We start from the raw sequence: 25,082 nt of genomic DNA on the forward strand, positions 1-25,082 counted from the left end.
ATGCCGCCCCACCCCGGGACCCCACACCAGGGGTGCGAGCTCCTTTATTGCGGGAGACACCCAATGCACAGGGCGCCCCCCTGTGGAAGGAGCGAGGAGTGCCCAGGACCTGTGGAGGCGAGAAGCGTCCCGGCGGCCTTGGGGTGCGGGGCTGGGCCAGTGAGTTGAAAAAAAACACTTGGGGTTGAAAAAGCACTTTATTGAGGGTTTTGTTCCTCCCCGTCCAGTCCGTGACACGCGTCTGCTGTCCAGAGGCCGCCAGGCCGCGTGGGGACCCGGTCCAGCCTCACGTGCTCTTCACCAGCTGCACCTCCGCCACCGGGCAGTCCTCCGGGGTGGGCGCGCCGGCCTGCCAGGCCATCTGCGGGGAGCGGCAGGAGCGCCTGGGTCGGGAGAGCCCCGGCCAGGCAGCCCGTGCGCCCTGGGCAGCGGCAGGGGCCCGACCCACCCAGCACCTGCCCTGACCTCGGTGCCCGGCGGCCCGCCCTAACCCTCCTAGGGGAATCCTCGCCCCTCCTGGGCTGCCGCCCACCAGGCCTGCAGACCAGAGCCTCGGACTCCCTGGGGACCCACCGGCCGAGCCGGGACGTACCATCTTCTCGTGCACATGGTTGTCCACGATGGGGTCCTTCATGTGAGGGATGGGAGGGAAGAGCTTCTGCAGCACGGAGCACCTGCGAGGGAGAAAGCCCCCTGAGCCGCAGCCGGCACGTGGGGCCCCTCTGGGGCCTGCCAGGGTTCTCCAGGAGGAGCTGGGGTCCGCCTTCCCTACCCCAGCCCCGGTGGGGCCACGGAGTCGCAGCTGGGACCTGGATCTTCCCCAAGGCCGGTTCCCAGGGTGCCTCTCCCCATGGCAACCTCCCCTCCCTCCGGAGCAGCCAGCTTCTGCGGAAGCTGGGGCGTTGGCCCGCCCACTCCGCAAACCCAGCCTCTCTCTCAGGCTGGGGGTGGGGGGCAATGCAGGACTCCCCCATTCGGCAGAGCACCCTGCTCACGAAGGGACGGCGCCGGGGAGCCGCGGGCACGTGGGAGCGCCCGCAGAAACGCCACCACTGGCCTCCAGCCTTCGCGGGTGGGGGAAGGGATCCGGGAACACGCCCCCAGGGCGCCGTGGGTTGGGGAGTCTGCAGGGTTTAAAGGAGCAATGTCGGGGGCGTCTGGGGACACACAGGTGCTCCTGGCTGCAGTCTGCGCCGCCCAGGACACGGGTAAAGGGTCCGGGGAGGGGAGAAACGTCAAGGACACGGCACTGGGTACCAGCTCCCCGTGGCCGGCTGGGAGCAGACGGCCGAAACCAGGGCCGCGTTTCAGAAAGACTCGTAAGGACGCCGGCAGGCTGTGGTCTCCCGGGACAGGCGGGCGCGCGCTGGGTGCGGGCGGAGTGGACGCATCGCGGGGGAACCTCCGAGCGGAGCGTTGCGTTCCAGAAAAACGCGCGCGCGCGCACGCACGCAACTCACTTTTTGCACAGAAGGATCGCGGCCCCCACCGCCAGCAGCGTGGCCAGCGCGCTCAGCCAGACGTAGTAGAGGCGTGCTTTGTCCTCGGGGTCGCACACTGGGGGGACAGACAGACAGAGGGGTGCTTCGGGGCCGCGCCGCGCCGGCGGTGTCACGCGGCTGCGGGCGGATCCCGAAGGGTGGCCGGCACTCGGGGCGCGCCCCGTTGGGGCAACGGGCCCCTGCGCGCCGGGGTCCACGCGAATCCCTCCAACCCTGCGCGACCCTGCCCTGGAGACTGATGCCCCCACCGCGGAGGGACACTTGGGACTAGGGCCATCGCGCTCTGTCTTGGCCGCTTTGCAGGGAACCCCTACGGCGCCAGGTTTTTTTTTTTCCCCCCCAAAGGCGTAACACGTCATTCTGATACCTCGGCCGGCCTGTGGGAGGAGCCAGCCAGGCCCGGCGGGGCGGGGTCCCGCCGTAGGGGAACTGCCTCCTCTGTCCCTCCCCCCTGCGCGTGCTCTCTCTCTCCCTCAGTCCTTGAATCTGATGCTGTGCCCACCAGGAACTTCCCACATCCCTTTGGAGTTTGTTGTTGTTGTTGTTTTTTTAAACAAGACCGCAGGAAAAGATTTATCTTGATGACTGAGACTTTCGGAGACAGTGAGCTGGCTGGTCACCCCGCCAAGTGGGCCAGGCAGCACGGTGAGAACCCAGCAGCTGGGGGGGGGGGGTACTGGGGGGCCTGGGGGGCCGGGAGACCGCGTCCAGGAAGGGAACGCAGCCCAGGGCCAGCTGCACCCAGGTGTGACAGTGTCTGCAGCTGCCGGCGAGGCCAGCTTGTGGTCCCGGGAGCCTGGACCAGCCCCAGAGGGAGGGTGGAGAGGAGGCAAAGGGGCCCCAGATTTCCACCCACCCCTCCTGGCCCGGCGCCCCCAGACACGGACTGGCTGGCTGGGCAGATCTCTGTCCCCTCCGTCCCCACACGGCTCTCACCGGGTCTCTCGGGACCGATGCTCTCTAAGGAGCAGGTTTGGGCTGGCGAGGCTCCCCAGAGCCAGGACACCTCCAGGGATCCTCCGCCCCGTCCCCCCAAGAGGGACCACGAACCACACAGGTCACAAGGAGCCCAGGGGTGGCTGGGAGGCCTGGGACCGACCCCCACACAGTGTATGGACACCAGCCCTGCCAGCACCTGGATCTTGGGCGTTGAGCCCCCCTGGAGCTGGGAGACCACAAACACCCGTGGTCTAAGCCTCCCAGTGTGTGGCGATGTGTCCCCACAGCCCCAGGGAACCAGGTCAGGGCTTGTGGATTTTATCACTTCAACTGGGCTGGGCCCCAGCCCCCTAGATGTCACTGGGAAGGTTGTGTGTTTTTTGGTTGCTGTTGTTTTTTTAAATCCTCACCCGACGATGCGTTTATTGATGTTAGCAAGAGAGGGAGGGAGGGAGAGACAGAGAAACACTGATGAGTGAGAGAGACAGAGAGACAGTGATTGTGGTCTCCCATACGCACCCTGATTGGGATTGAATGTGCAGCCCAGGTGTGTGCCTTGATGAGGATTTGAACCCACGACCTTTTGGTGTCCGGAACCACACTGCGAGCCACGGAGCCCCAGGGCCGGGGCGGGGAGGGGAAGGTGGTTTTGAAGGTAGTGCAATGACTGAGCACCAGTAAGTGTGGGGTAAAGCAGATTGCCCTCCCTACTGGGGGGGTGGGCCTGGTCTCATCAGGTGCCGGTCTGAAGAGAAGCATTCCCTGCCGTGCCACCTGCAAAGTGGGACAATCCCGGGGGCCCAGGAAGCGGGTATGGTTCCAGAACAGGTCAGGGAAATGTGGCAGCCCTGTCCCTGGGGGCATCTGTCTCTTCAGGCAGTGCCACTGTCCCCAGCGTGTTTGCTTGGGTAGCACACAAGGACCCCCGTGGCTGGGGACAGCTGTCACTGCACGGGCTCCAGTGGCTCTTTGGGGGGACAGTCTCCACCCTCTGCCTTCCCACGGGGCGATCCCCTGTGGTCCTTAGAGCCTCCCTGTTCCAAGGGGACACAGAGGAGGTGGGCGGAGAACCCCCCTGCTTTGGGGGGCAAACCTCCCAGGAGGTTGCACAGGCTCCAAGCTCCCTGGAGGAGGGACAGCACCTGAAACTTCCACTGCTCACCCTGGAGGGAGGGAGGGAGAGAGAGAGAGGGAGAGAGGGTACCTCACTCACCAAAGCGCTGGGGGGCGCTCCACAGGCCGCCGTGGGCTCGGACGGTCACCGTGAAGGTGCCGGGGTTGGGCAGCCTCCAGGACTCTTCGGAGAGGTTCTGCGGATGGAAGGAAAAGAAACAAGAGGGGACCATTGTCATCCTCGGGGTGCGGGGGTGGGGCAGCTGGCGGCCCTTGCGCAGGTGCTGAGGGCCCTCCCCAAGTCCCTGCGCCTGCAAAGGGGGCCTGGTCTGGGGACAGCGCAAGTGCCGACCTGATGAGTCCAGGGGAGCTCAGCTGGCGTAGAGGGACCCCCATCCCTGCACGAAAGGGGAAGTGGATGCAGACACGGGTGCAGGGAGATGTCACGTGGGCGTCGGGCTGCTGTGACCACCAGCCTAGGGAGCTGCAGGAGCTGGGGGCTGGGCGTGGGCCCGGCCGTCCTCCCCTGGGGCCCCTGCAGGGAGATAGCCCGGCCCCGGGACACCTGGATCGCAGACGTCTGCCCTCCAGGGCGTGGTGGCGGGGCGGACGATGAAGTTTGTCTGAAGACCCCCCATTTGGGGAACTCCCTACAGCTGCCCCAAGATCCTCCATCGGGTGCCCAGAGAGACCCCAAGCAGCCCACCCCCACCCCCCGTCAGGGCATCAGGGACACAGCTGTGCTCAGGGGGACCCCCTGGAGCCCCCTTCCTGCCTCAGCCCAGGCTCTTGGCATCCAAACCAAAAATAGTGTCTACAGTCTGCGGGAGGTGAGTCAATAAGGCCGGGCTACCAGCAGCCAGGCCAAGAGCAGGGGGCGGGGGGCACCCGTGGGGGATTGCGTGGTCAGCCCTGCAGAAGGCTGGATACCGCCCCCCGCCTCCACTGAGAAAGATACATCTGCTGAAGCGGGTGAGTGGGACCTGATCTGGAAACAGGGTGTTTGCAGGCGGGGTGAGGGGAGGGTCTGAGAGGAGGAGGTCGTCCTGGGTCAGGGTGGCCCTGAGTGCAATGACCGGGTCCTGAGAAAGGACAGCAGAGGAGATGCAGACCCGGAGGAGAAGCCACGTGGAGACGGAGGCAGAGAACAAGAGAGAGACAGAGAGAATTAGAGATAAAAGGAGAGAGAGAGGGAGAGACAGAGTCCACAGCCGAGGTTCACAGATGCTTGTCAAAGCCGTGGGCCCCTGTCGGATCGGCTGCCTACAGCTCACGCCTTGGTGACCCTCCCCCACCCCCAACTGAGCATCTGGCCCAGCCTGAGGAATTCAGGGGCGACTGTGACCCTCTGTACGCAGCAGCACCGGGCAGCTCTGTCTCAGACCCCCGGGCCCTCTTTCCCCCGTGGGGGCATTGCCCTAAGGGTGTGCGACCCACCGGGGGGAGACAGTCCTTTGCACAGGCAGCTACATTCTGCAGTGCCCCGGGCGGGCAGGAGGGCTGGGGACACGGGGACACTCACCTTGTCCGTGATGGGGTCGCCTGAGTCCTGGAAGACACAAGCAAACAACCGTGAGTGTGCGGCCCATCCCCCGCCGAGGGTCTGGCTCGTTGAGGTTTACGGAAACGCCGAGCACAAACTGATCCCTGACGGTCCGTGGACAGCAGTGTACGTAAACCCGCGCACAGATGTGCTGAACAGATGCTTGGGTCCAGAGTGGCCAGCGACGGAGAATGCATAATAAATATCGTAATGGAGTCAATGCAAAAGAATAATAATAATAATAATAGAGAGTCCTGGCTGGTGTGGCTCAGTGGATGGAGCACCAGCCTGTGAACCAAAGGGTCGCAGGTTCCATTCCCAGTCAGGGCACACGCCTGGGTTGTGGGCCAGGTCCCCAGTAGGGGGCACACAAGAGAGACAACCACACATTTCTCTTTCCTCCTTTCTCCCGCCCTTCCCCTCTGTCTAAAAATAAATAAATAAAATCTTTAAAAAAATAATCAAACAGGTAATTGAGTACGACATAATCAGTGGAGAATCAATAAAAAAATACAGCATGCACGTGAAACTAACAAACGCAAGTGGGTAATTGAGCCCACAACGGTCACTGGCGGAGTATCAATACAATCACACGTAAATCAATAACACAGAGACGTCCTCAGCAGATAACCTGGGCATGCAACCGCGGACAGGCTCGCTGCTGGGGCAGACCCGGGAGACTTCCTCGTCTTCCCCAGACACGATTTCTCTCCCAGGTGCCCACGCAAGGACCCTCCCATCCTGTAACTTCCCCTTTCCCCTCACGTCTGTGCCTTGTGAACGGCCCACATTCCTTTCGTTCTGCAGACGCTGAATCGTTTTAGGGCTCCTGTACTTGGTGTGTGTGTGACTCTGTGTGTGTGTGTGTGTGTGTGTGTGTGTGTGTGTGTTATCAAGCCCCGCAGCCCCAGGGCACGCCCCAGGACAACACGCACCGCTGGGGCCAGCGCTTACCTTGTGTATTTTCAGCTCGTAGTCAAAGAACAGGTTGAAGTGGCTGAACACCGCCCACTGCAGCACCGCCAGAGACTTGTTGCAGGTGGCCGTCAGGTTGGGCGCCACCAACTCCTCTGGGGCCGGAGAGAAGGAAAACACCGATGCATGAAACACATCCAGATACTCTCCCGGGCCCTGGCCGGCGGAGCTCGGTGGATGCAGCGCTGGGGGGCTGCGAACCAAAGCGTCGCAGGTTCGATCCCCAGCCAGGGCACAGGCCTGGGTTGCAGGCCACGGCCCCCAGCAACCGCACATGGATGTTTCTCTCTCTCTCTCTCTTTCTCCCTCCCTTCCCTCTCTACAAATAAATCAATAAAATATTAAGAAATATACATTTTCCCGGGAGATACTTGGACACGGGCATCCTGCCGGTGTGGCGGCGGGGAGGGGCAGAGAGCCTGAAGGGTTCCCGAGGGGGGCGCATCTGCACAGGTTGGGGGGGACGCGGAACAGAAGTGCGTTGGGACAACCAAGTTCCATCCGCCCAGCCCACCCAGCCCCGCCCCGCCCTGGGCCAGCTGCTCCCCGCCCCTTGGTCTCCTCCTCGGGACCCCCCGGGGGCGCGCTCCAGCCTGAGTCAGCGCTCCCCCAGCACCTGTTCTTACGGATCTCGAATAAATGAACCGCCTCTCACGCGGAAAGGCCCTTTCATGGTCAGGGGAAGGGCAAGGCGCGGGACCCTGGCGCACCAATTTCCGAAAAAGATGCGAAGATCTCAGAGCAGGGCACTCGGGAGCCCCCGCTGGTGCCCTGCACCACGAAGCGGAAGTATCGCCAGTATTCCTCGGCCGGGAGCCGGGAGACGTCCGCAAACTGACACCCGACGTGCGCCCCGGGCTCTCCCTTGGTGTAGTGCGGACACGGCCACTTCTGGGTGGTCCTGCAGCACACGGGAAGCGGTGAGGAAGGACCCAGGGCCCCTCGCGCACCTCCTCTCCCCCCTCCGCGTACCCAGGGCACCCCAGCCGATCCTCGGGGCGCACCTACCCGAGATCCTCTAAGTAGAACTCATACTGCACGTCTCCGGGGGCCTCCGCGCCCACCGCCCAGCTGCACGTCAGGAAATGCAGGTCGTGAACCCGGCATCGCAGGTGCTCGGCGGCCGCCCTAGGGTTCCCTTCTGGGCTCGCCAAGAAGGTGACCAAAAAAAAAGAGCAAGTCCGTTTTAGAGTGATGTTGCGATCCTGTGTCGGTTCCCGGCAGCGACGGAGCAGAACAAAGACGACAATCTCTCAACCGAGGACCCACCCACGTGACCCTTGTAGGGTGTCACCTTCCTCCCTCTGGCGCCCGGCCCGGCCCGCCAGCACCCTGTTCGCCATGGCCACCGGTTTGCCCTTTCGAGAACATCCCTTTTCTTTTTTTTTTCTTTCTTCTCCAGCCTCCAGCCCTGGAGATGCACCCAAGGTCGAAGGACTGATCTGGACACTCCACGGAGCACGTCACGGTCGACGGCAGAGGAGAACCAAAACAGAAGATGCCCAGCCCAGAGGGAGGTGTAGGTGGACACACCGTGCCTCCTCGCACAAACCGGGACGGGGACGACAACCACTTAGAGATAGAATAACAACCAGAACTGACAGAGAATTGAACTGTATGGAAGTTGGACAAGTTCCTCCAGGCGGGTAGGAGGGGCGGAGTCAGCCAGCCGGGTGGAGAGGGGTCTCGGCACAGGGAGCGTTGGGACCAGCATAAGGCATCCCCGGCATGCAAGACGGCAGCGGGTGGACCCCGGCCGAGGGGTGGCAACCGGCAGACCCAGCGAGGCGGCGATTGTGAAGCAAGGCCCTGCGCCCAACCCTGGATCCCGGCACTGGGAAATGGAGCCTCCGGACACTGATTGAAAACACTTGTGGTAGTTGAGGGCCAGGGAGAGACTCCCAGCCTCCCAGGAGAGGTCCTTAGAGAGACCCACGGGGTGCACAAGCCCACCCACATGGGAATTAGTACCAGAGGGGTCCAGTTTGCTTGGGGGAAGCAGCGGAATGGTCTCAAGTCTGACGGAGAGCGGAGCCGGCGCCATTGTTCCCTCTCGGACCCCTCCCCCACGGACAACGTCACAACCCAGCGACTGGGTTGCCCCGCCCTGGGGAACACCTAAGGCTCCGCCCCTCATACGTAACAGGCGTGACAAGACAAAAGAAAAAAAAAAAAAGATGGCTCAAACAGAAGAACAAACGAAAGCCCCAGAACCCATCCTTTTAAGCGACCGAGAGATAGCCAACCTATCAGGTGCACAGTTCAAAGCACTGGTGATCAGGATGCCCACAGAATTGGTTCATTTTGGTCACAAATTACATGAACCAATGAAGGCTACACTAAGTGAAATGAACAAAAATGCACAGGGAACCAATACTGATGGAAAGAAAGCTGGGTCTCACATCAATGGAGTGGACCAGAAGGAAGAAAACAACATACAACCAGAAAAGAATGAAGAAGTAAGAATTCAAAAAAAAATTGAGAGGCTTAGGAACCTCTGGGACAACTTTAAACATTCCAACATCTGGATTATAGGGGTACCAGAAGGAGAAGAGGAAGAGCAACAAGTGGAAAACTTATTTGAACAAATAATAAAGGAGAACTTCCCCAATCTGGCAAAGGAAATAGACTTCCAGGAAGTCCAGGACTCTCAGAGAGTCCCAAAGAAGTTGGACCCAAGAAGGAACACACCAAGGCACATTGTAATTGTGTTATACAAGTTTAAAGATAGGGAGAGAATCTTAGAAGCACCAAGAGATAAGGGGACAGTCACCTACAAAGGAGTTCCCATCAGACTGTCAGCTGATTTCTCAAGAGAGGCCTTACAGGCAAGAAGGGGCTGGGAAGAAGTATTCCAAGTCACGAAAGGCAAGGACCTACATCCCAGATTGCTCTATCCAGCAAAGCTTTCATTGAGAATGGAAGGACAGATAAAGTGCTTCTCAGATAAGGTCAAGTTCACGGAGTTCATCATCACCAAACCTTTATTATATGAAATGTTAAAGGGGCTTATCTAAGGAAAAGAAGAGAAAAAATATGAACAGTAAAAAATAGCAAACTCAAAATCATTAACAACCACGCCTACAAAACTACAACTAACAAACAACTAGAACAGGAACAGAACCACAGAGATGGAGATCCCATGCAGGGTTAGCAACAGGGGAGTAGGAGGAGGGGAGAGGGGGAAAAGGTACAGATAATAAGTAGCATAGATGGTAGGCAGAAAATAGACAGGGGGAGGGCAAGAACAGTATGGGAAATGTAGAAGCTAAAGAACTTATGACACATGGACGTGAACTAAAGCGGGGGAATGTGGGTGGGAGGGGGTGTGCAGGGCGGAGGGGAATGAAGGGGGGGAATGGGACCACTGTAATAGCATAATCAATAAAATATATTAAAGAGAGAGAGAGAGAACCACAACAGAAGATTCTGCGCTCACCTCGTGTGGGGTAGTCGACCCACGCGGAAAACCGCTTCCCGCCGGGCACAGTGACAACAACTGTGTAGTTCCATGGTTCGCATCTGGGCAGCACATTCAGTGGGCAATAACGGTTGTTTATTGCCTAAGGCAGAAAGAGGGGTGCACTGTGTAGAGAGCACACTGAGTGTGATCCTGATGATATTTAGGTCTTCTAAAAATATTGTATTTATTTATTTATTTTTAGAGACCGGGAAAGGGAGGGAGAAAGAGAGGGAGAGAGATATTTATGTGTGGTTGCCTCTAAGGTGCCCCCTCCTGGGGATTTGGCCCACAACCCAGGCCTGTGCCCTGACTGGGAATCGAACCAGCCACCTTTTGGTTCACAGGCCGGTGCTCAATCCACTGAGCCACAGCAGCCAGGGCAATATTTGGATTTTTAAAGAAAACGGTGGCGCTTCCCCATTTGATCTACAGGCTCGATTCCATCCCAGCTGCACGCCAGGACGATCAGCTGTGCTTGTGGGCAAGGGGAAACTCCGTGAAATCCCCAGGGCTCGCTGGGGCTGCAGTGGGAGCAAAAGGGAATGAACAGTCACAGCACAGAAATATTTTTCTTTTTTAACGGGAGGGAAAATACTTTGTGAGATCCACGCCATCACACATTTGTGCCAATCTGTAGGACACGGGACGCCAACAGTGACCTCGGATGGAAACCGTGCACTCTGGGTCATCCGTGTGGGTTCTTCCATCGTAAGAAATGTCCCCTCGGGTGGGGGTGCTGGGCCATAGCAGGGGAGGCCGGGCCGAGGAGGCAGGAGATACACGGGAATCCTGTGCGTCTCCCCCTCGATTTTGCTGTCAAGCCCAAACTCCCTAAAAATAACTTTGCTCATGGAGAAAGCTAGAACATAGGGTGTAAAGTAATCCCACTTACAAATAAACATAGACAGAGGACACCTTTCCGACGATACAACACTATACAAGAAGCGGCAATTTCCGATTGCCAGAAAATGGATAAAATAAAAACTGAAATGTATGTGAATCAGAGATCAAAGGAAAACATAACAGATTGGAATCACGAGGTGTTCCAACTTGGCACCGACACGTGGAAAAAAATTCACAGAGAGACATCCAACTTTCTGAGATCATCCCAGCTCAGAGTCATAAATAAACACACACTTGTTCCATCGGGTAATGTAGCTGCTACAAATGTATCCAGGAGAGCGACAATGAAGCTACTACAAATGTATCCAGGAGAGCAGCAATGCAGCTGCTACAAATGTATCCAGGAGAGCGACAATGCAGCTGCTACAAATGTATCCAGGAGAGCGACAATGAAGCTACTACAAATGTATCCAGGAGAGCAGCAATGCAGCTGCTACAAATGTATCCAGGAGAGCGACAATGAAGCTGCTACAAAAGTATCCAGGAGAGCAGCAATGCAGCTGCTACAAATGTATCCAGGAGAGCGACAATGCAGCTGCTACAAATGTATCCAGGAGAGCAGCAATGCAGCTGCTACAAATGTATCCAGGAGAGCGTTGAGGGTGGCCCAGTGTGGGAGAGGCAGGTGCTTCCCCTCCTGCTTTCCTGGCGCTGAGGGCGCCTGTGGGGCCTCCTGCCAGCCCAAGCGCTGTGCCCTGCACGCCCTGAATTCATGCAAAACGGGGACGCAGAGACGTCATCATCCGGCAGAGAGCCGGGCTTTGGGCAAAGCCAACGCTCCTGCTGCGTGTCTGTCTCCTGCGCGCCGAGTGCTCTCTCTCTCACCTGTGGGTCCCGGCCTGCAGACAGCCGAGCCTTTTCTGTCCATGAAGGACACCAGACGTGTTTTTTGTTTTTTTTTTTGTGGCAAATCGGATCGGCCCCAGAGGAAAAGAAGCCCCAACTACGCTGACATCAGCATTCTCTTCTAGTCACTCAGCTCCCAGAACTCACACGTACCCATCCGCGCGCTCTCCCACCTATCAACGAGATCTTCAGACCCTGCCTCTTAAACGTGAGCAGACCCCCCCCCCGCCCCCCGCCCCGAGGCTGACAGAGCTCTGGTAACACCCCGTCCCAACAACAGGACAGAAACTAAAACCAGGAAAGGGGAACCAAGTGTAGAACCAGAGGCTGGAGAGGAACCGGTGAAAAGAAAACTCAGACGTACGTAAATGAGCAGAGATATTCGCAGGGCGCAAAGGAGACAAACTCCCATGATCAGACAAGAATAGGACCCCGGCGCCGAGCTCGCGTGACCGTGGGGCCAGAGACGGGCTCAGCCGCCCCGGGGGAAACAGCGGGAAATGTCTAGCGTGGCCAGTCGGGGGAAGCTGGTGTTACCGACGAGAGAAACTCTCCATTCACATAGCACTTGATTCTGGACACGTTTCCGTTGAGGTCCCAGGTCAGTCTCATAGTTCCTCGGTCCAGCCGTAAGTTCGCGATGGGCGGGCTGTGATCTGCAGTGTGGACACAGGCAGTGAGAAGAGACACGTGCGCTGAAGCTGGCACCTCGGGCCGGGGCGGGGGGCGGGGGAAGGAACTTTTTTCTCGCTCGGAAGTAGCCACTGCCCCGGAAGGTCGTGTTCTGCGCAGGCGAGGGATTGCCCGACCTGGCTGGGGTCCCAAGCAAGACTGTCTTATTCCACTCATGAGCTGATCCCCCCCACCCTTCTTCATGGGGGGAGCATTCGGAACGGAAGATCACTTCCGCCATCCTGGTGCACAAGGAAAGAACTCCACCCCCCTCCCCCCAAAAAAAAACAACCCTCAGAATTATCCTCTGGAGGGCGGGCCCCTTATAGGACAGGCTTCCCCCACTGGGTGGGTGTTCTCGGAACCCACTGGTATCAGTGCGCCAGCTGGCGTTGTTGTGAGAGGCTGCGTTCGGCTCCGCTGAATTTTTTTTTTGAAGACTCTTTCAAGGCGCTCCCCCATTTCATGATGGGTGATTGACACCGGCCCACACCTCACTTTTTAGCAGTTTTTAACCAAAACCAGCATGACCCCCAATCCGCAGCCTCCCTGTTTATCTGATCTCGCCCTGAGCAACTTTTTTTTTTTTTTTCATTTTCCCCGGGGGGGAAACAAGTCCTCCAAGGGAAACGTTTGGCCCACGTGGAAGAAGTGAAAGTAAAAACGGCAGAAGCACTTAAGAGGCATCAACATCCACACATTCAAACGTGGTTCTGAGCCGTGAAACACACGTCTCAACAGGTGCATTGCATCTAAAGGAGAGTCCTTCGAAGGGACTGAAGTTTAAACGTGGAAAAATAAGTACACAATGTTTTATAAATAAATTGTGTTTTGCGGGGGGGGGGACCCTCTCGTAGGTGAAACGGGCCTTTCAGAACCAGGTATCTCCCAGTATGTTATTCACACTGCGAACCGACAACAAATTCTCGTGGAGATGTTTAGCGCCAACTCTCTCGCATGGAATATTCTTTTGGAATGCTTTGCAATAACATGTGTGTGTGTGTATTTGCATATATATATTTGCTCTACTTCCTAAAATATGAGGCATGATAATTACTCAGCGGTATTCACATGGTTATATAGTTCACAAACTGAGTGACATGTCATATCATTGGAAAACCTCGCCTGGCTGGCGTAGCTCAGTGGATTGAGCGCAGGCTGCGAACCAAAACATCGCAGGTTTGATTCCCAGTCAGGGCACATGCCTGGGTTGCAGGCCACGGCCCCCAGCAACTGCACATTGATGTCTCTCTCTCTCTCTCTCTCTCTGTCTCTCTCTCTCTTTCTCCCTCCCTTCCCTCTCTAAAAATAAATAAAAAAGAAAGAAAGAAAACCTCTCAGAGGACTATATATACAGCTTCAATTAAAGTAATAGAGACACATTTTGTGCAAACCGCAATCATATAAGGCCTGAACTACCTGTTGGTACATTGAAAAAGATTTAACTCACTCACAGTACATTTTCTCACTGTAACAGGATCAAATTCAAGATCAATTTTAAAAATTGAGAAAAACAGCACACTTCTAAATCACCACATGGGTGATCAAAAAAAAAATCTCAAGAAAATTGAGAACACGTTTTGAACTGAATAAAAATAAAATTAAACAACGGGTAGGCAGCTACCACAAGACTTAGAAGGAAATTCATAATTTAAAATTTTTACGGTACAAAAGAAAGGTTTAAATTCAATAACCTGAGAAGTGCAAGAAAGAAGAGGAAACTAAACATAAAAAGTAAACCGAAAACCCAATTCCTAAAATAACATATATGATGAAAGTCAGTTACAAAGGGATTGGGAGATGGGTACAGATATTCCAGAAAAACCAGAAGCCGGGTGTGTGTAATGATTAATACGATTGATAACCGTTGGGTTAGAATGGTCCAGAAAAAAAGAGAGGTAGAAAATAACCCAATTTATCAATGGAAGTGGGGAACATGATACCTATTTCTCAGGTGGCTACCAGACCTACCAGGGGATGATTTTGTAAGTGATATAATCACTATGATGGAAGCCTGCAACTAATATACTGTTATGTGTCCACTGCAGTTGAAAAATGAAAGAAATTTCACCCTGGCTGGTGTGGCTCAGTGGACTGAGCGCCAGCCTGCAAACCAAAGGGTCGCCGGTTCCATTCCCAGTCCGGGCACACGCCTGGGTTGCCGGCCAGGTCCCCAGTAGGGGGCGCATGAGAGGCAACCACACACGGAGGTTTCTCTCCCTCTCTTTCTCCCTCCCTTCCCCTCTCTCTAAATACATGCAAACACAAATTTTAAAACGAAAAGAACCATAAAAGAAATTTCAATGCATCCACGCCAATAGAGTCCATAACAGACAACCTACACAAACTCCTTGACAGACAGAAGTGGGCACTGAGGTAGAAAAGAAAAACTCTGAATAGTGGGATACCACCTATTCATCCCGCAGTGCAGCTGCTACAAATGTATCGAGTACAAAAGAACAGAATTTCTAACAGAGATCTTCCCATACAGAAGCCTTGTGGATGGGTTCTTTTCTGTTTATCAGGGAAGAAATTATGCCAACGGGCTCCAACTTTCGAAAGAGAAAGGGACCAGGAACGATTTCCCGGCGGATTTGATGAAATCGGCGTGATGCCGATGCCGAATCCGCGATGTTACAGTTCAAGTAGAGGCCAGCACTCCTTATAAACACAGACACAACATTGCTCTCCAAAATAATACCAAAGAAGAGCCAGCAATGTATGAAACCGGTAACACCTCCCGCCCTGAGAGAGTTCATTCTCCAGGTAGGTCAGGGTGTTTTAACCATCAATATCATTTGTCTTACTAACAACAACAACAACAAAAAAACAGATTATCTTCTCAACAGAAGCAGAAAAAAAATAGTAAAGACACCCATTTGGGATTTATAAAACTATTTCACACCCATTTAGCTTTAAAAACTCAGCCAACTAGGAAACAAGCAGAAAATAATCATTAACACCCATTCGGGATTAAAAAAAAATTCACACCCATTTGGGCTTAAAAATTCAGCAAACTGGAAATAAAAGGCAGGGTTTTTACCCTGATTAAAAAAAAAAAAGGATGGAAACACAGCCGCTAATTCAGACTCAATAGTGAATGACTAACCACATCTCCCCGACGCATGATAGAGGCTGGTATGTGGTTGTGACTCTTCTGTTGCATTGTGTCCTGTGCCCACGGCCCCTCAGGGGCGACCGCACACGGTGGGCGCTTTAGGGTCTTTAGCGGGGAATTGTTACAATGCTGGACCATGTTGCCTACAACCTTCAGGCTTCAGCCGATTTGTCCTGGAAAGAGACTCACTTCCTCCTTGTGGTCAGTGATGCTGCGATGCCCACGGGCCTGCAGAGACAGCAAACGTGGCCACCACTGCTGACCCGGTGGGGACCCGGAGAGGGGCCCTCAGAAGGCCAGGATGCGAGGGGCGGGGGGGCTCTCAGAACGGTAGGAGGCCTCCTCCCTGCCAGACAGGCCCCCTGTCTCTGCGTGTCTGTCTGATCCCTGGCTGTAGCCCTCACGCTTGCTAGTGTACTAGGTCAGGAGCGGCGTGGGGCACTTGTGACCCTGACCCAAAAAGTCCTCGGTGGACCCTACAAACTCCTCCACGCACGTGAGGGGCCCCAAGGAAGCATTCTGGGTCGCTGAGTGATTCCTGTCACCTGGGAATCAGGGTGTCTGCAGACGGGATGAGGGAAGGATCTGAGAGGAGGTCATCCCGGGTCAGAAGAGGAGACGCACACACACTGTGTGGAGACGGAAGCAGAGGCGGGAGGGACGCGGCCACCAGCCCGGGGACGCCTGCACCTGAGACGCCTGGTCTCCGGAGCAGGGCGTGGAAGGTGGCTGAAGGCCTGTCGTGTGCGGCACTGGGTTGGAGCAGCTTTTATGGCCCGAGTGTGTGTTCCCTCCATTCCCACGTGGGAACCCCGACGCCCAGGGTGTGGTGCCGGGAGGGGCGGACTTTGCCAGGGGGCCACGGTGGGATTCGTGCCCCCATAAGAAGAAAAGACCACGCCCCACCGCCTTCCACCTCCGGACACGGCCGAAACACGGGGGTCTCACGGGGCACCAGCCGCCGGCTCTCTCCTGGTGGGCTTCCAGCCTCGAGAACCGTCGGAAACCACCGTGTCGGTTGAAAGCTGCTATCGGCCTGAGCGCACGGACAGGAGGCGCCTCAAGCCGATGCCCCCGGCTCCCCACGCGGCAGCCCACACCTGCCCCCACGCCCCTCTGGGGCGGGCGGGCCCTGGGCAAGGCTTACGAAATCTGGCGGCTGCCACCGCAGCAGCCCCTGCGGTCCTGGGTGATGCAACCGCCCAGAGCTGCTGGGCACGGGCTCTGGAGGTTTAAAAATATCCCCTCTGTTCCGACAGGCCCCTGAGGGTTGGGAAGAAGAATACAAATGGAGCCCCTTTAAAATGGAGGGGCTGCCACCCCGTGGGCGTTAAAACAGGACAAAGTGACCTCTGCTCGGGGCCGAAAGCCACCTTGTGTCCCACAGAGCTGCCTGCAAAGGGGACGGGGAAGCAGGTGGGGTGACGCCTGGACGGAGGAGCCCAGGACTGAGCATGAAACACGCCGTGGAGAGTCAGCGTCACGATGCCGTGTCCTCTGCGTCCACAGCCACGCCCCCCTGCTGGGGGTGTCCTTGTCCCCTCCCCTTTCTCCTACGTGAGTGCCACCCCTTTGTCTGCTCACCGTGGGGACCCCGTGAGGGCTCCTGCCCAAGTCAGCGCTCCCCCAGGAGCGGTTCTTACGAATCGCAAATCAGTGCAGTTACGGCTCCCTCGGAAAGGCCCTGGATTTCTGGGGGAACCGAAGGAAACCAGACACATCCCGGGGCCGGGACGCTGGACGGGCTGTGACTCGGAAGCTCGCCACGAGCCGTGTGTCCTTTGTCACTGCGGGCACCGCTGTGGCCTCCGCCCTTGGCCGTGGGGAGAACGCCTCCAGGGGACCGCTCCAGCAGCCTGAGATGCTGTCACCCCCAAACACGGTAGTTTTAGGGACGGATTAGGGAGGGATGCCGATCCCAGACTACTTTTTTTTTATATTTTTAAAAATTTAGAGAGAGGGGAAGGGAAGGAGAGAGGGAAACATCCACGTCTGGTTGCCTCTCACACGCCCCCTACTGGGGACCTGGCCTGCAACCCAAGCACGTGCCCTGACTGGGAATCGAACCAGCGACCCCTTGGTTCGTAGGCCAGCGCTCAGTCCACTGAGCCACACCAGCCAGGTCACTGGCGTTTCTTTTAATTAATAACCCTGAAAGTCCTCACACTGGACTCTGAGCCACGGCCAGGCCCCAGTGCATGGAGCTCCAGGTCCTAGCTTTGCAGGGCGGCCCCACCGTGAGGTCCAGCAGTCTCACTAAGTGCAGAACGACGCGTCCAGCCAGCGCCCTGGGAGCGGCGCACCTACCTCCGTCGGTCGGCAGCAGGCAGCAGACGGGCGTCAGCACCACGAGGAGCCGCAGCAAGGCCATGGGGCGGGCGGCCCCCCCGGGGTGGGGGGGTGCACGAGCTGCGGGAGAACAGAGGTGGCGTGTGGGCGTGGCTTCGGGGACGAGGACGGCGGCCGGGAGGACCGGGCGCTTGGAGCTCCCTGGGAACCGCGTGCTTGCGGAGCAGGCAGCTGGGTGCCGGAGGAAGGCTCCGGGGCGTGTATGCTCTGGGCACGTGCATATGTGCGCGTGTGCCCGTGTGCACACGGTGGTGAGCGTGTTTGCGCGCACCTGTCTCCATTCTCCATGCATGTGTCTGTGCATGTGCACGTGAGGTGGGGTGCACGCCTGTGTTTGCACGTGTGCGCGCATATGCGTGCGCAGGTGCGTCAGTGGATGCGCACACGTCTGCACTTGCGCATGCACGCGCAACACGCAGGTTGTGCACGCCAGCGTCCTCGTGTGCCCACACACTGTGTATGCATACGTGTGCACGCCTGCATATCACCGTGCGTGCCGTGCGCACAGGCGTGTACGCCGGTGTCTGTGTGTGCCTGCCTGCCTGTGCGCACACGCCTGCGTGCGTGTCCTCTGCGCGTGCACACGTGTGTACACGTGCGTGTAGGTCAGCGTGCCCTCAAGGAGCGCCCACCCTGGGCTCAGCCGCCCCTTGGCTCCCGCCCCTCCCACATCCCGGAAAGCACTGGCCAGGAAAAGCGCGGGCAAGGGGCGCGGTGACCGTGGTGACGGAGCTGGGGAAGGAAGTCTCATTAACCCGGAGCAATCGCGGAAGGAGGAGCCGACTGCTGAAGGGACCCAGTTACGGTCAGGGAGCCCTGCGCTGTCCAAAAAGTCCCCGCCGGGACTTTTTTCCTGCACCCTCCGCTGGCCGCGTCCGCCTCCTGGGCCGACGTGGCTCTTCTGCCCCGTGTGTCTGCGTCTCCTGAGGACCAGTCACTGCATGTACCCGCCCCCCCCGCGCCAGGACGACCTTTTCTCACGCCCTCCTGAGACGCCCCCCACTCCGCACCCCTCACGCTGACACATCCCTCGCAAACAGCGTCGCGGCTTCGGCGGCAGGGCAAGGGACAACTCCAGGACGGGAGACAGCCTCGTTGGTGGGGGTGTCTGGAGACACACGTCTTGCCGTCCCGTGTGCAGTACAGGGACCAGGAGCAGGCGACCGAGGGCCCCGCCCCCACGCTTAAATATGTGACATTTAAGGTCCTGTTTGTCAGCCGTGGCTGGCGCAGCTCAGTGGATGGAGCGCGGGCTGCGAACCGAAGCGTCGCAGGTTCGATTCCCAGTCAGGGTACATGCCTGGGTTGCAGGCCACGGCCCCCAGCAACCGCACACTGAAGTTTCTCTCTCTCTCTCTTTCTCCCTCCCTTTCCTCTCTAAAAAAATAAATAAATAAAGTCTTAAAAAAAAAAAGGTTCTGTTTATCCAAGGCCAAAGCAGCCCGTCTCAGGACAAAAGGAAGGCCAGCATTTGAACCGCGGGACGTGCCTCTGGTTCTTGGAGACCGGCCAGTGGCTGCCGGTTCGCTGGGCATCCGGTGGGACCCGGTGCCTGGCTTCCGCCCGGCTGGGCGGAGAACCCTTCGGCGTAAGCCCCCTCTCCCGCCCGCCCCTTCCCTTTCCCGCCGCACGGGACCGACTTCCAAGAACCACGCGGCAGTCAGTAAACTGTCCTCGCTTGTGGTTCCCCAATGGCGAGCGTGGAGCGCGCGCACGAGGCTGCGGCGGGCACAGAGAAGGGGCGAGATTAGAGGGCCAGGACTCGACCCCCCGCCGCCGCACTCCCACCACCCCGCCTGCCTGGAGGGAGGGAACCTCAGCCCATCTCCGTGCCAGCGGCAGCGGGGAAGGCTGTGAGTATGGAGGGGAGGGGGGGCGGGTCTTGGCCGCCGGCCGGCCCCGTGGATGAGTCTCTGTCCGCTCATTCACCGGTCAGTACCTGACCCGCAGGTCGCCGGCTGAGAGGTGGTCACGACCCCGCGCTGTAAGGATCTACATGCTTGGGGCGTGCGAGCCTGCAAAGGCACCCTAGGGTGGGTGTGCGTGAGGCAGCACAAATCCAGGCGTCTGCGACCCCCTGGAGACCAGGAGCCGCCCAGCGCGCTGTGGGGGGGGGGGTGTGGAGTGAGCATCCCATCACCGGTGCTCCAGGACCCGCGGAGTGGGACCACGGGGCGCGGACGCCACCTCCCCGCGGCCGGACCTAGTTCACGCGCATCGGGGCGCTCCCAGGACACCCGTCCAAGCTCCGGGCCCGCGCCCTGGCACCCCAGCCTACGTCGCTCCCCACCTTACCTGGGGTGATGCAGAGCCAAGCCCCGCGTGGGAGAGGCCCGCTCTCGGCCGGCCGGTGGCCTGCTGGCTGGGGCGGGGGGGGGCCCTCTTCACGCCCTTCCCTCTGGCATCCTGCTGCCGTCTGTGCCGCAGGAACTGACGAGAAACCAAAGTAAGTGTGTTTCCCCCGATTCAGCTTTTTATAGCCACGCGGGCGGGGCCGCCCCATGGGGTGGGGGTGGGGGTGGGGGTGGGGGTGGGGATCAAGTCCAGGAAGCCTGAGTCTCTCTCTCTTTCTCTGAATCTGGGGTTCGGCAGAATGACAAGAACCGTGTGTTTCTGTTATCGAAGGTTCCTCTTTGCCGGCACCCGGAGGCCAGGGCCGGTCCCCCCGGGTACCAATGGCCTTGAGCAATTTCCTGCCGGTGCTGATAGAGGGGGGGGGCTGCGTGTGCCCTCAGGTCGGGGCTGGGGGAGGGGGGGAGGTGGATGCGGCGATGACCCCGAGTGTCCCTGTTCTGTTGCTGCCCAAGCAGTTTCTTGGGTTGCATCCAACACCCGCAGGGTTGCGCCGGCTTTTCCTTTCTGGCTGCTGTCGCCTCCGCTCAGGAAAACCCCTGTGGACCTGTGTCCCTCCAGGTCCTCCCTCGTGCCCTCGCTGCCCGGCTCAACCCCCTCCCCCTCTTCCATCCCCCCCCTTCCTGGGAAGCCCTGTCCCAAGATGCCGGCTCCCAGGTTGAAGGGTGTCCCTTCTCCATCTGCATGTGCCTGGAACCTCAGGACGGGAATGATTCTGCAGACAGGGCTGCCGCCGCCCTCCTGACGTTGGGGTGTGCGCCCCCCCGCGGGAACACGGGGTCTCCAGGTGCTGCGGCCTGGGGAGACAGAGACCTCCTCACAGGGTCTGGAAGAGGCGGATGTGAGAGGGGCCCCGGGGACTCCTGGACCCCAGATGCTGGGTCTCCAGGACGGGGGAAGGGGGAGTCCCTGTGGGTCGGAGCCCCCAGGTTATGGGGATGGGCTGTGGCTGCCCCAGGGCACCCCGTGCATGGGTCTTGGGTCTGGGTGGCTGCGCAGCCCCAGGTTGGGACAAAAACCACCCTCCCCGAAAGGGTGGGACCAGGACCCCTGCCCCTCACCCCCTCCATGGAGGAGTGGGGTTCATGCCCACTTTGGTGAGCATTCAGGCAATTCTGAAACTCGGGGTGCAGGAGTGCGTGACCCCTCACAGTGTGCCGGACCCACAGCATATGGCGGGGAGTTGGGGTGCATGGTGGGGGGTCAGTGTGGGTGAGACAGGGAGGGGGTTCACAGGGCTGCCGAGACCTGAGGGCCGTCCCCTGAGCCGGACCCCTGCCCACATAGCCACCGTGGGGTGGGGGGCTCCAGTCTGCCCCCTTGTTCTCCCTTCCTTGTTGCGGGGGGGGTCTTTTTCTGTTTTCCCCTGTGTCTGTGTCTTTGCTTCCTTGCATGTTCTGTTTTTCTTCCTTTCTGTGTTTTTCTGTTTCTCTCTTTTTCTTTTCTTTTTTTTCTTTCCATCTTTCCCTTTTCTCTCCTTCCTCCTTTCTCTGCGCATCTTCTGTTCCTTCTTGTTCTCTCCCTTTCTTCTTCCTTTGTTTCTTCTTCCGTTTCTCTGTGTCTCTTTCCACTCCTCTCTCTCTGTCTCTCATTGTGTTTTGTTTATCTCTTCTGTTTGTGTGTTTCTCATTATTTTCTGTAGTTTTATTGGCTGAGTCTCAGTTACCCTGCCTTCTCCTTTCTCTTTGTTTCTTTCTGGTTTTTTTTTTTTTGTCTTTTGTCTTTTGACCTTCTTATTTTCTCCTGCCTTCCTCCCCTCCTTTCTGTCTTTTCTCTTTCTTTTCTCCCTCCAAAAGGCCAAAACACAGACCCCAGGGAGCACACACATCCATGTTTGCATCGTGAGCGGCTGTCCGGCTGGAGGAGAGGCCCCTGGGCCCTGCGCCCCCCACGGGGAGGCCGGCACCCCAGGGAGAAACTTCGCCCAGTGCTGGCAGTGCGGACCCTGGGGCCCTGGGCCTGCAGCTCTGGGATGAGCAGGGCCAGTCCCCACGGGGCGGCCCTGGGGACACCCCAAGCCCGAGGAGGCTGTGAGTTCCAAGTCCTGGCTGTGCCTGCTCCGGGGACCCAGGCACGGGCGGGTGGGGCCCCACCTCAGCTCCGGGTGGTGGGGGCACCCCTGGTGTCAACCTCCTCCTGCGGGACCCGGGAGGCTGCCCCTTCCCCTCAGCACACCTGACTCTCGCCCACACCACTTCCCGCCCGCCCGCTGCCCAGCGACCCGCGCCGTCCCCCAGACACGCGGAGGTGACCGCACACCGGAGAATGGAAGGCGGCGGGAGTGGACGGCCGGGGAGGAGGGGGTCAGGGAGCCCAGGCTGGGAGCGAAACATGCTGCTCCGGCGGGGCAGGGCAGTGCACCCGGGGGACAGAGGAACAGAAAGTGGGAACTGGGAAAAGGGGGTGGGCCTGCCCGGGGCAGCCACCTGGGCCGGGGGAGCCACCACAGGGCTCCGCAAGCTGCACCCGCGACGACAGACCCCAGCGGGCGGCGCAGACCGGCCCTCTCGGGGGCTCAGCCGGCAGGGCAGGGCCGGGGAAGCCTTCCTGCTCAAGCAGCCGGGCAGCCCCGAGGAGCCCCGGGCACGGCGAGGAGCCTAGACGGCGAGGCCCTGGAACAGGCCCCGTGCCGCCCACCGGCTGGGTGCTCGAACCCGGGACCAGGTCCAGAGCCCCCGTGCGGGCGGCCACCAGGGAGCCCGAGAGACGCTCGCCGCCCGTCCCCACGCCGTTCTCCCTCGGCGAGTGTGCGTTGCGTGTCCTGTGGGAACCCATCCGAGGAGTGGTGGGGACGAGTCGTGACCTCCCCCCGTCCCCCCGTCAGCAAAGTCGTGGTCGCCGAACCGCCGTGGGTCAGCGCGGGCCTCACAGACACGGGTTTTAGAGCAGGTCCGTGTGCTGTATTATGGTCATCGAAAAACATAGCCCTGGCTGGCGTAGCTCAGTGGAGTGAGCGCGGGCTGCGAACCAAAGTGTCGCAGGTTCGATTCCCAGTCAGGGTACATGCCTGGGTTGCAGGCCATGACCCCCAGCAACTGCACATGGATGTTTCTCTCTCTCTCTCCCTCCCCTCTGTAAAAATAAATTAATAAAATCTAAAAAAAAAAAGAAAGAAAAGAAAAACACGGCGTGGGCGTGACAATGTCTGAGATGCCTGCAGGCTGTTGGAGTGGAGACTCCACCATGCCTGTCCCTGGGGTCCCCTGGGGTCTCCAGGGCCAGGTAGCGGCTGCCCTGCCCCTTGGGTCAGAAAGGTGGGACCTCCATGGCCTCTCTCCTCCAGCGGGGGTCCTCAAGACAGTGGCTTCCCTGGAGAACTTCCCCAGACCCCAAATCAGACACTGCACCACTCTGCCCGCCCCCGACCTCAGGAGGAGGGTGCTGCTGGGTCAAACACTCCCAGGCACTGGCTCTGGGGGGCGTCCATCAATGTGATTGACAGGGGCCCTGGGACTGGCTCCTCAGTGTGGCTGACAGCCCTGGAACCTGCTCGTCATCGTGATTGACAGGTGCCCTCTGCTCTCTGCGGGCACCCAGCAGACCGGCCCACCCAGAGCCTTCCCAGGCTGTAAAACCATGTGTTAGCTCTTCACCAGCAATTGTTGGGGAGACGTGGGCCCTTCCTGCCACTTTCAGTGCCTGTGCAGGACAGCGGCGGCCCCCAAATTCACTTCCCTGAATGCCTGGGAATGGGGCCTTGTGGACACAGGGTCTTTGCAGATGGCACTTGGCAAAGGCTCTGAGAGGAGGGCGTCCTGGGTCAGGGTGGCCCTGCGTCCAGTGACCGTGTTCTGAGAAGGGACACAAGGGGAGACGCAGACCCGGAGGAGAAGCCACGTGGAGATGGAGGCAGAAACGGGAGGGACGCGGCCACCAGCCCGGGGATACCTGGAGGCCCTGGAGCTGGAAGAGTGGGGAGGGACCCTCCCTGGAGCCTGTGGAGGGAGGGGGCCCTGGGACCCCTGGGTGACCTCAGACGCCTGGTGTGCAGGACATGGGAGCATGAATTTACATCATTCGAAGTGTCTGGATTGTGGTCCGTTATTTCAGCTGCTCCTGGACCCTCATGTAATAACCACATTTTTCGTTTTTCTTCCCCCCACGCTCCGCACTGAGCCCTGGTCCCCCCGCCCCCCGTCCAGCCTCCAGGAGCCCAGCGCGGGTCCCCAACCCAAGTCGCACAGGTGCGCCCGTCCGTTTCCGAGCCTGCCAGCCACCCACGCAGCCTGCGACCGACTACCCAGGCTCCTCCGATGTGGAGTTGAAACCCACGCCCGCCGATCAGAGACCCCCACGGGGGTTGTACTCACGCACAAAGCCGTCACGCCTGTTTCCAGGAGACACTCACCTTCCTGGCCCACGCGTTTCCGCCACCGAACCTGCGGCACCTGGAGCGCCCTCTGGCGGCGGGCGCCCCACCCGGTGGTCACTGGCGGCGGCGGCCACGGTGGTTGTGCACGGGGATTGCGACACGGGCCCGTCCTCGAACCCAACCCCAGCCGGCGCCCGCGATAAGGGCATCCCCTTCCCAGAAAACACACCTTGCGCGCTGCTCGGAAAGCGTTTCGAAAGATGGGGGCCGCCCTTTATCTCGGCTCGGCCCCACCCAAGAGCGTCCGCGGCTGACAGTAAAAATCTTGCTGATCAGTGGCCGCGGTCTCTTGTGAAATGCCGGTTGCTTTGTCGCCGAGGGCGGTCGGGTCGAGTGGCCCCCCCAGGGTGGCCGGGTGGGAACACGGTCCTCTTTTTTTTTTTTTTTTAAGATTTTATTTACTTATTTTCAGAGAGGGAAGGGAGGGAGAAAGAGAGAGAGAGAGAGAGAAACATCCATGTGCGGTTGCTGGGGGCCATGGCCTGCAACCCAGGCATGTGCCCTGACTGGGAATCGAACCTGCAATGCTTTGGTTCGCAGCCTGCGCTCCATCCACTGAGCTACGCCAGCCGGGGCTCCTTCTTCTTTGGGTGGGTGAAGCCCCTTCCACGTGTACGTGCAGCGTGTGGGTGTCGGGAGCGGCAGCAGGTAGGACTGTCCCAAAATCAGTGAGGCTGTGCCCCTGAGTTCTGCGCCAGGTAGCGTTAGCTACCGACGCCACCCTGATAAATTCAGCCCTGACCGAAAACGCAAACCACAAGACATCAGGAAATGGAGGAGGACCGTTGCCTGTCATTTGTTCAGAGAACTGGGGGTGCCTGAGATCTGCCACCTCGGGGGGCTGTTTGACACCCTTTTCCCCCATGACTTTGCTCATCGTCAAAGGTGTCTCAGAGACAGACAGAGAGAGATGGGGGAGAGAGAGAGAGAGAGAG

At 58.8% G+C, this 25,082-nt stretch overlaps 1 protein-coding gene across 2 annotated transcripts; it reads right to left on the reverse strand.

Moving 5' to 3' along the window:
• Positions 1–178: 178 nt before the first annotated feature.
• On the reverse strand, positions 179–19,852 carry IL3RA (interleukin 3 receptor subunit alpha). 2 transcript variants are annotated; one of them, XM_045855982.1, is made up of 12 exons: positions 19,719–19,852; positions 17,382–17,483; positions 11,822–11,940; positions 9,512–9,635; positions 7,081–7,213; positions 6,783–6,973; positions 6,052–6,167; positions 5,077–5,103; positions 3,655–3,751; positions 1,461–1,557; positions 593–674; positions 179–361 (listed from the first exon to the last, which is right to left on the reverse strand). In XM_045855982.1, exons 2-12 carry the CDS (start codon positions 17,443–17,445, stop codon positions 287–289), a joined length of 1,125 nt encoding a protein of 374 aa, XP_045711938.1. In that variant the 5' UTR covers positions 17,446–17,483; positions 19,719–19,852; the 3' UTR covers positions 179–286. The 2 variants fall into 2 exon arrangements, with proteins under 2 accessions (XP_045711938.1, XP_045711937.1); XM_045855981.1 differs by lacking the exons at positions 11,822–11,940; positions 17,382–17,483; positions 19,719–19,852 and adding an exon at positions 11,649–11,775.
• Between the last annotated feature and the right edge of the window lie 5,230 nt (positions 19,853–25,082).

The sequence above is a fragment of the Phyllostomus hastatus genome, unplaced genomic scaffold, assembly GCF_019186645.2.
Source record: "Phyllostomus hastatus isolate PE091 unplaced genomic scaffold, TTU_PhHast_1.1 phas_scaffold_12, whole genome shotgun sequence".
Classification (NCBI taxonomy): Eukaryota; Metazoa; Chordata; class Mammalia; order Chiroptera; family Phyllostomidae; genus Phyllostomus; species Phyllostomus hastatus.

What these genes read in the sequence shown, in the direction of transcription:
- IL3RA (XM_045855982.1), bottom strand. Translation starts at nt 17,445, where the DNA reads ATGGCCTTGCTGCGGCTCCTCGTGGTGCTGACGCCCGTCTGCTGCCTG. An exon ending in GCGATCCTTCTGTGCAAAAA is followed by an intron (nt 675 to 1,460) that starts GTGAGTTGCGTG and finishes TCTCCCTCGCAG; the next exon opens with GTGCTCCGTGCTGCAGAAGC. An exon ending in ACCATGTGCACGAGAAGATG is followed by an intron (nt 362 to 592) that starts GTACGTCCCGGC and finishes CGCTCCCCGCAG; the next exon opens with ATGGCCTGGCAGGCCGGCGC.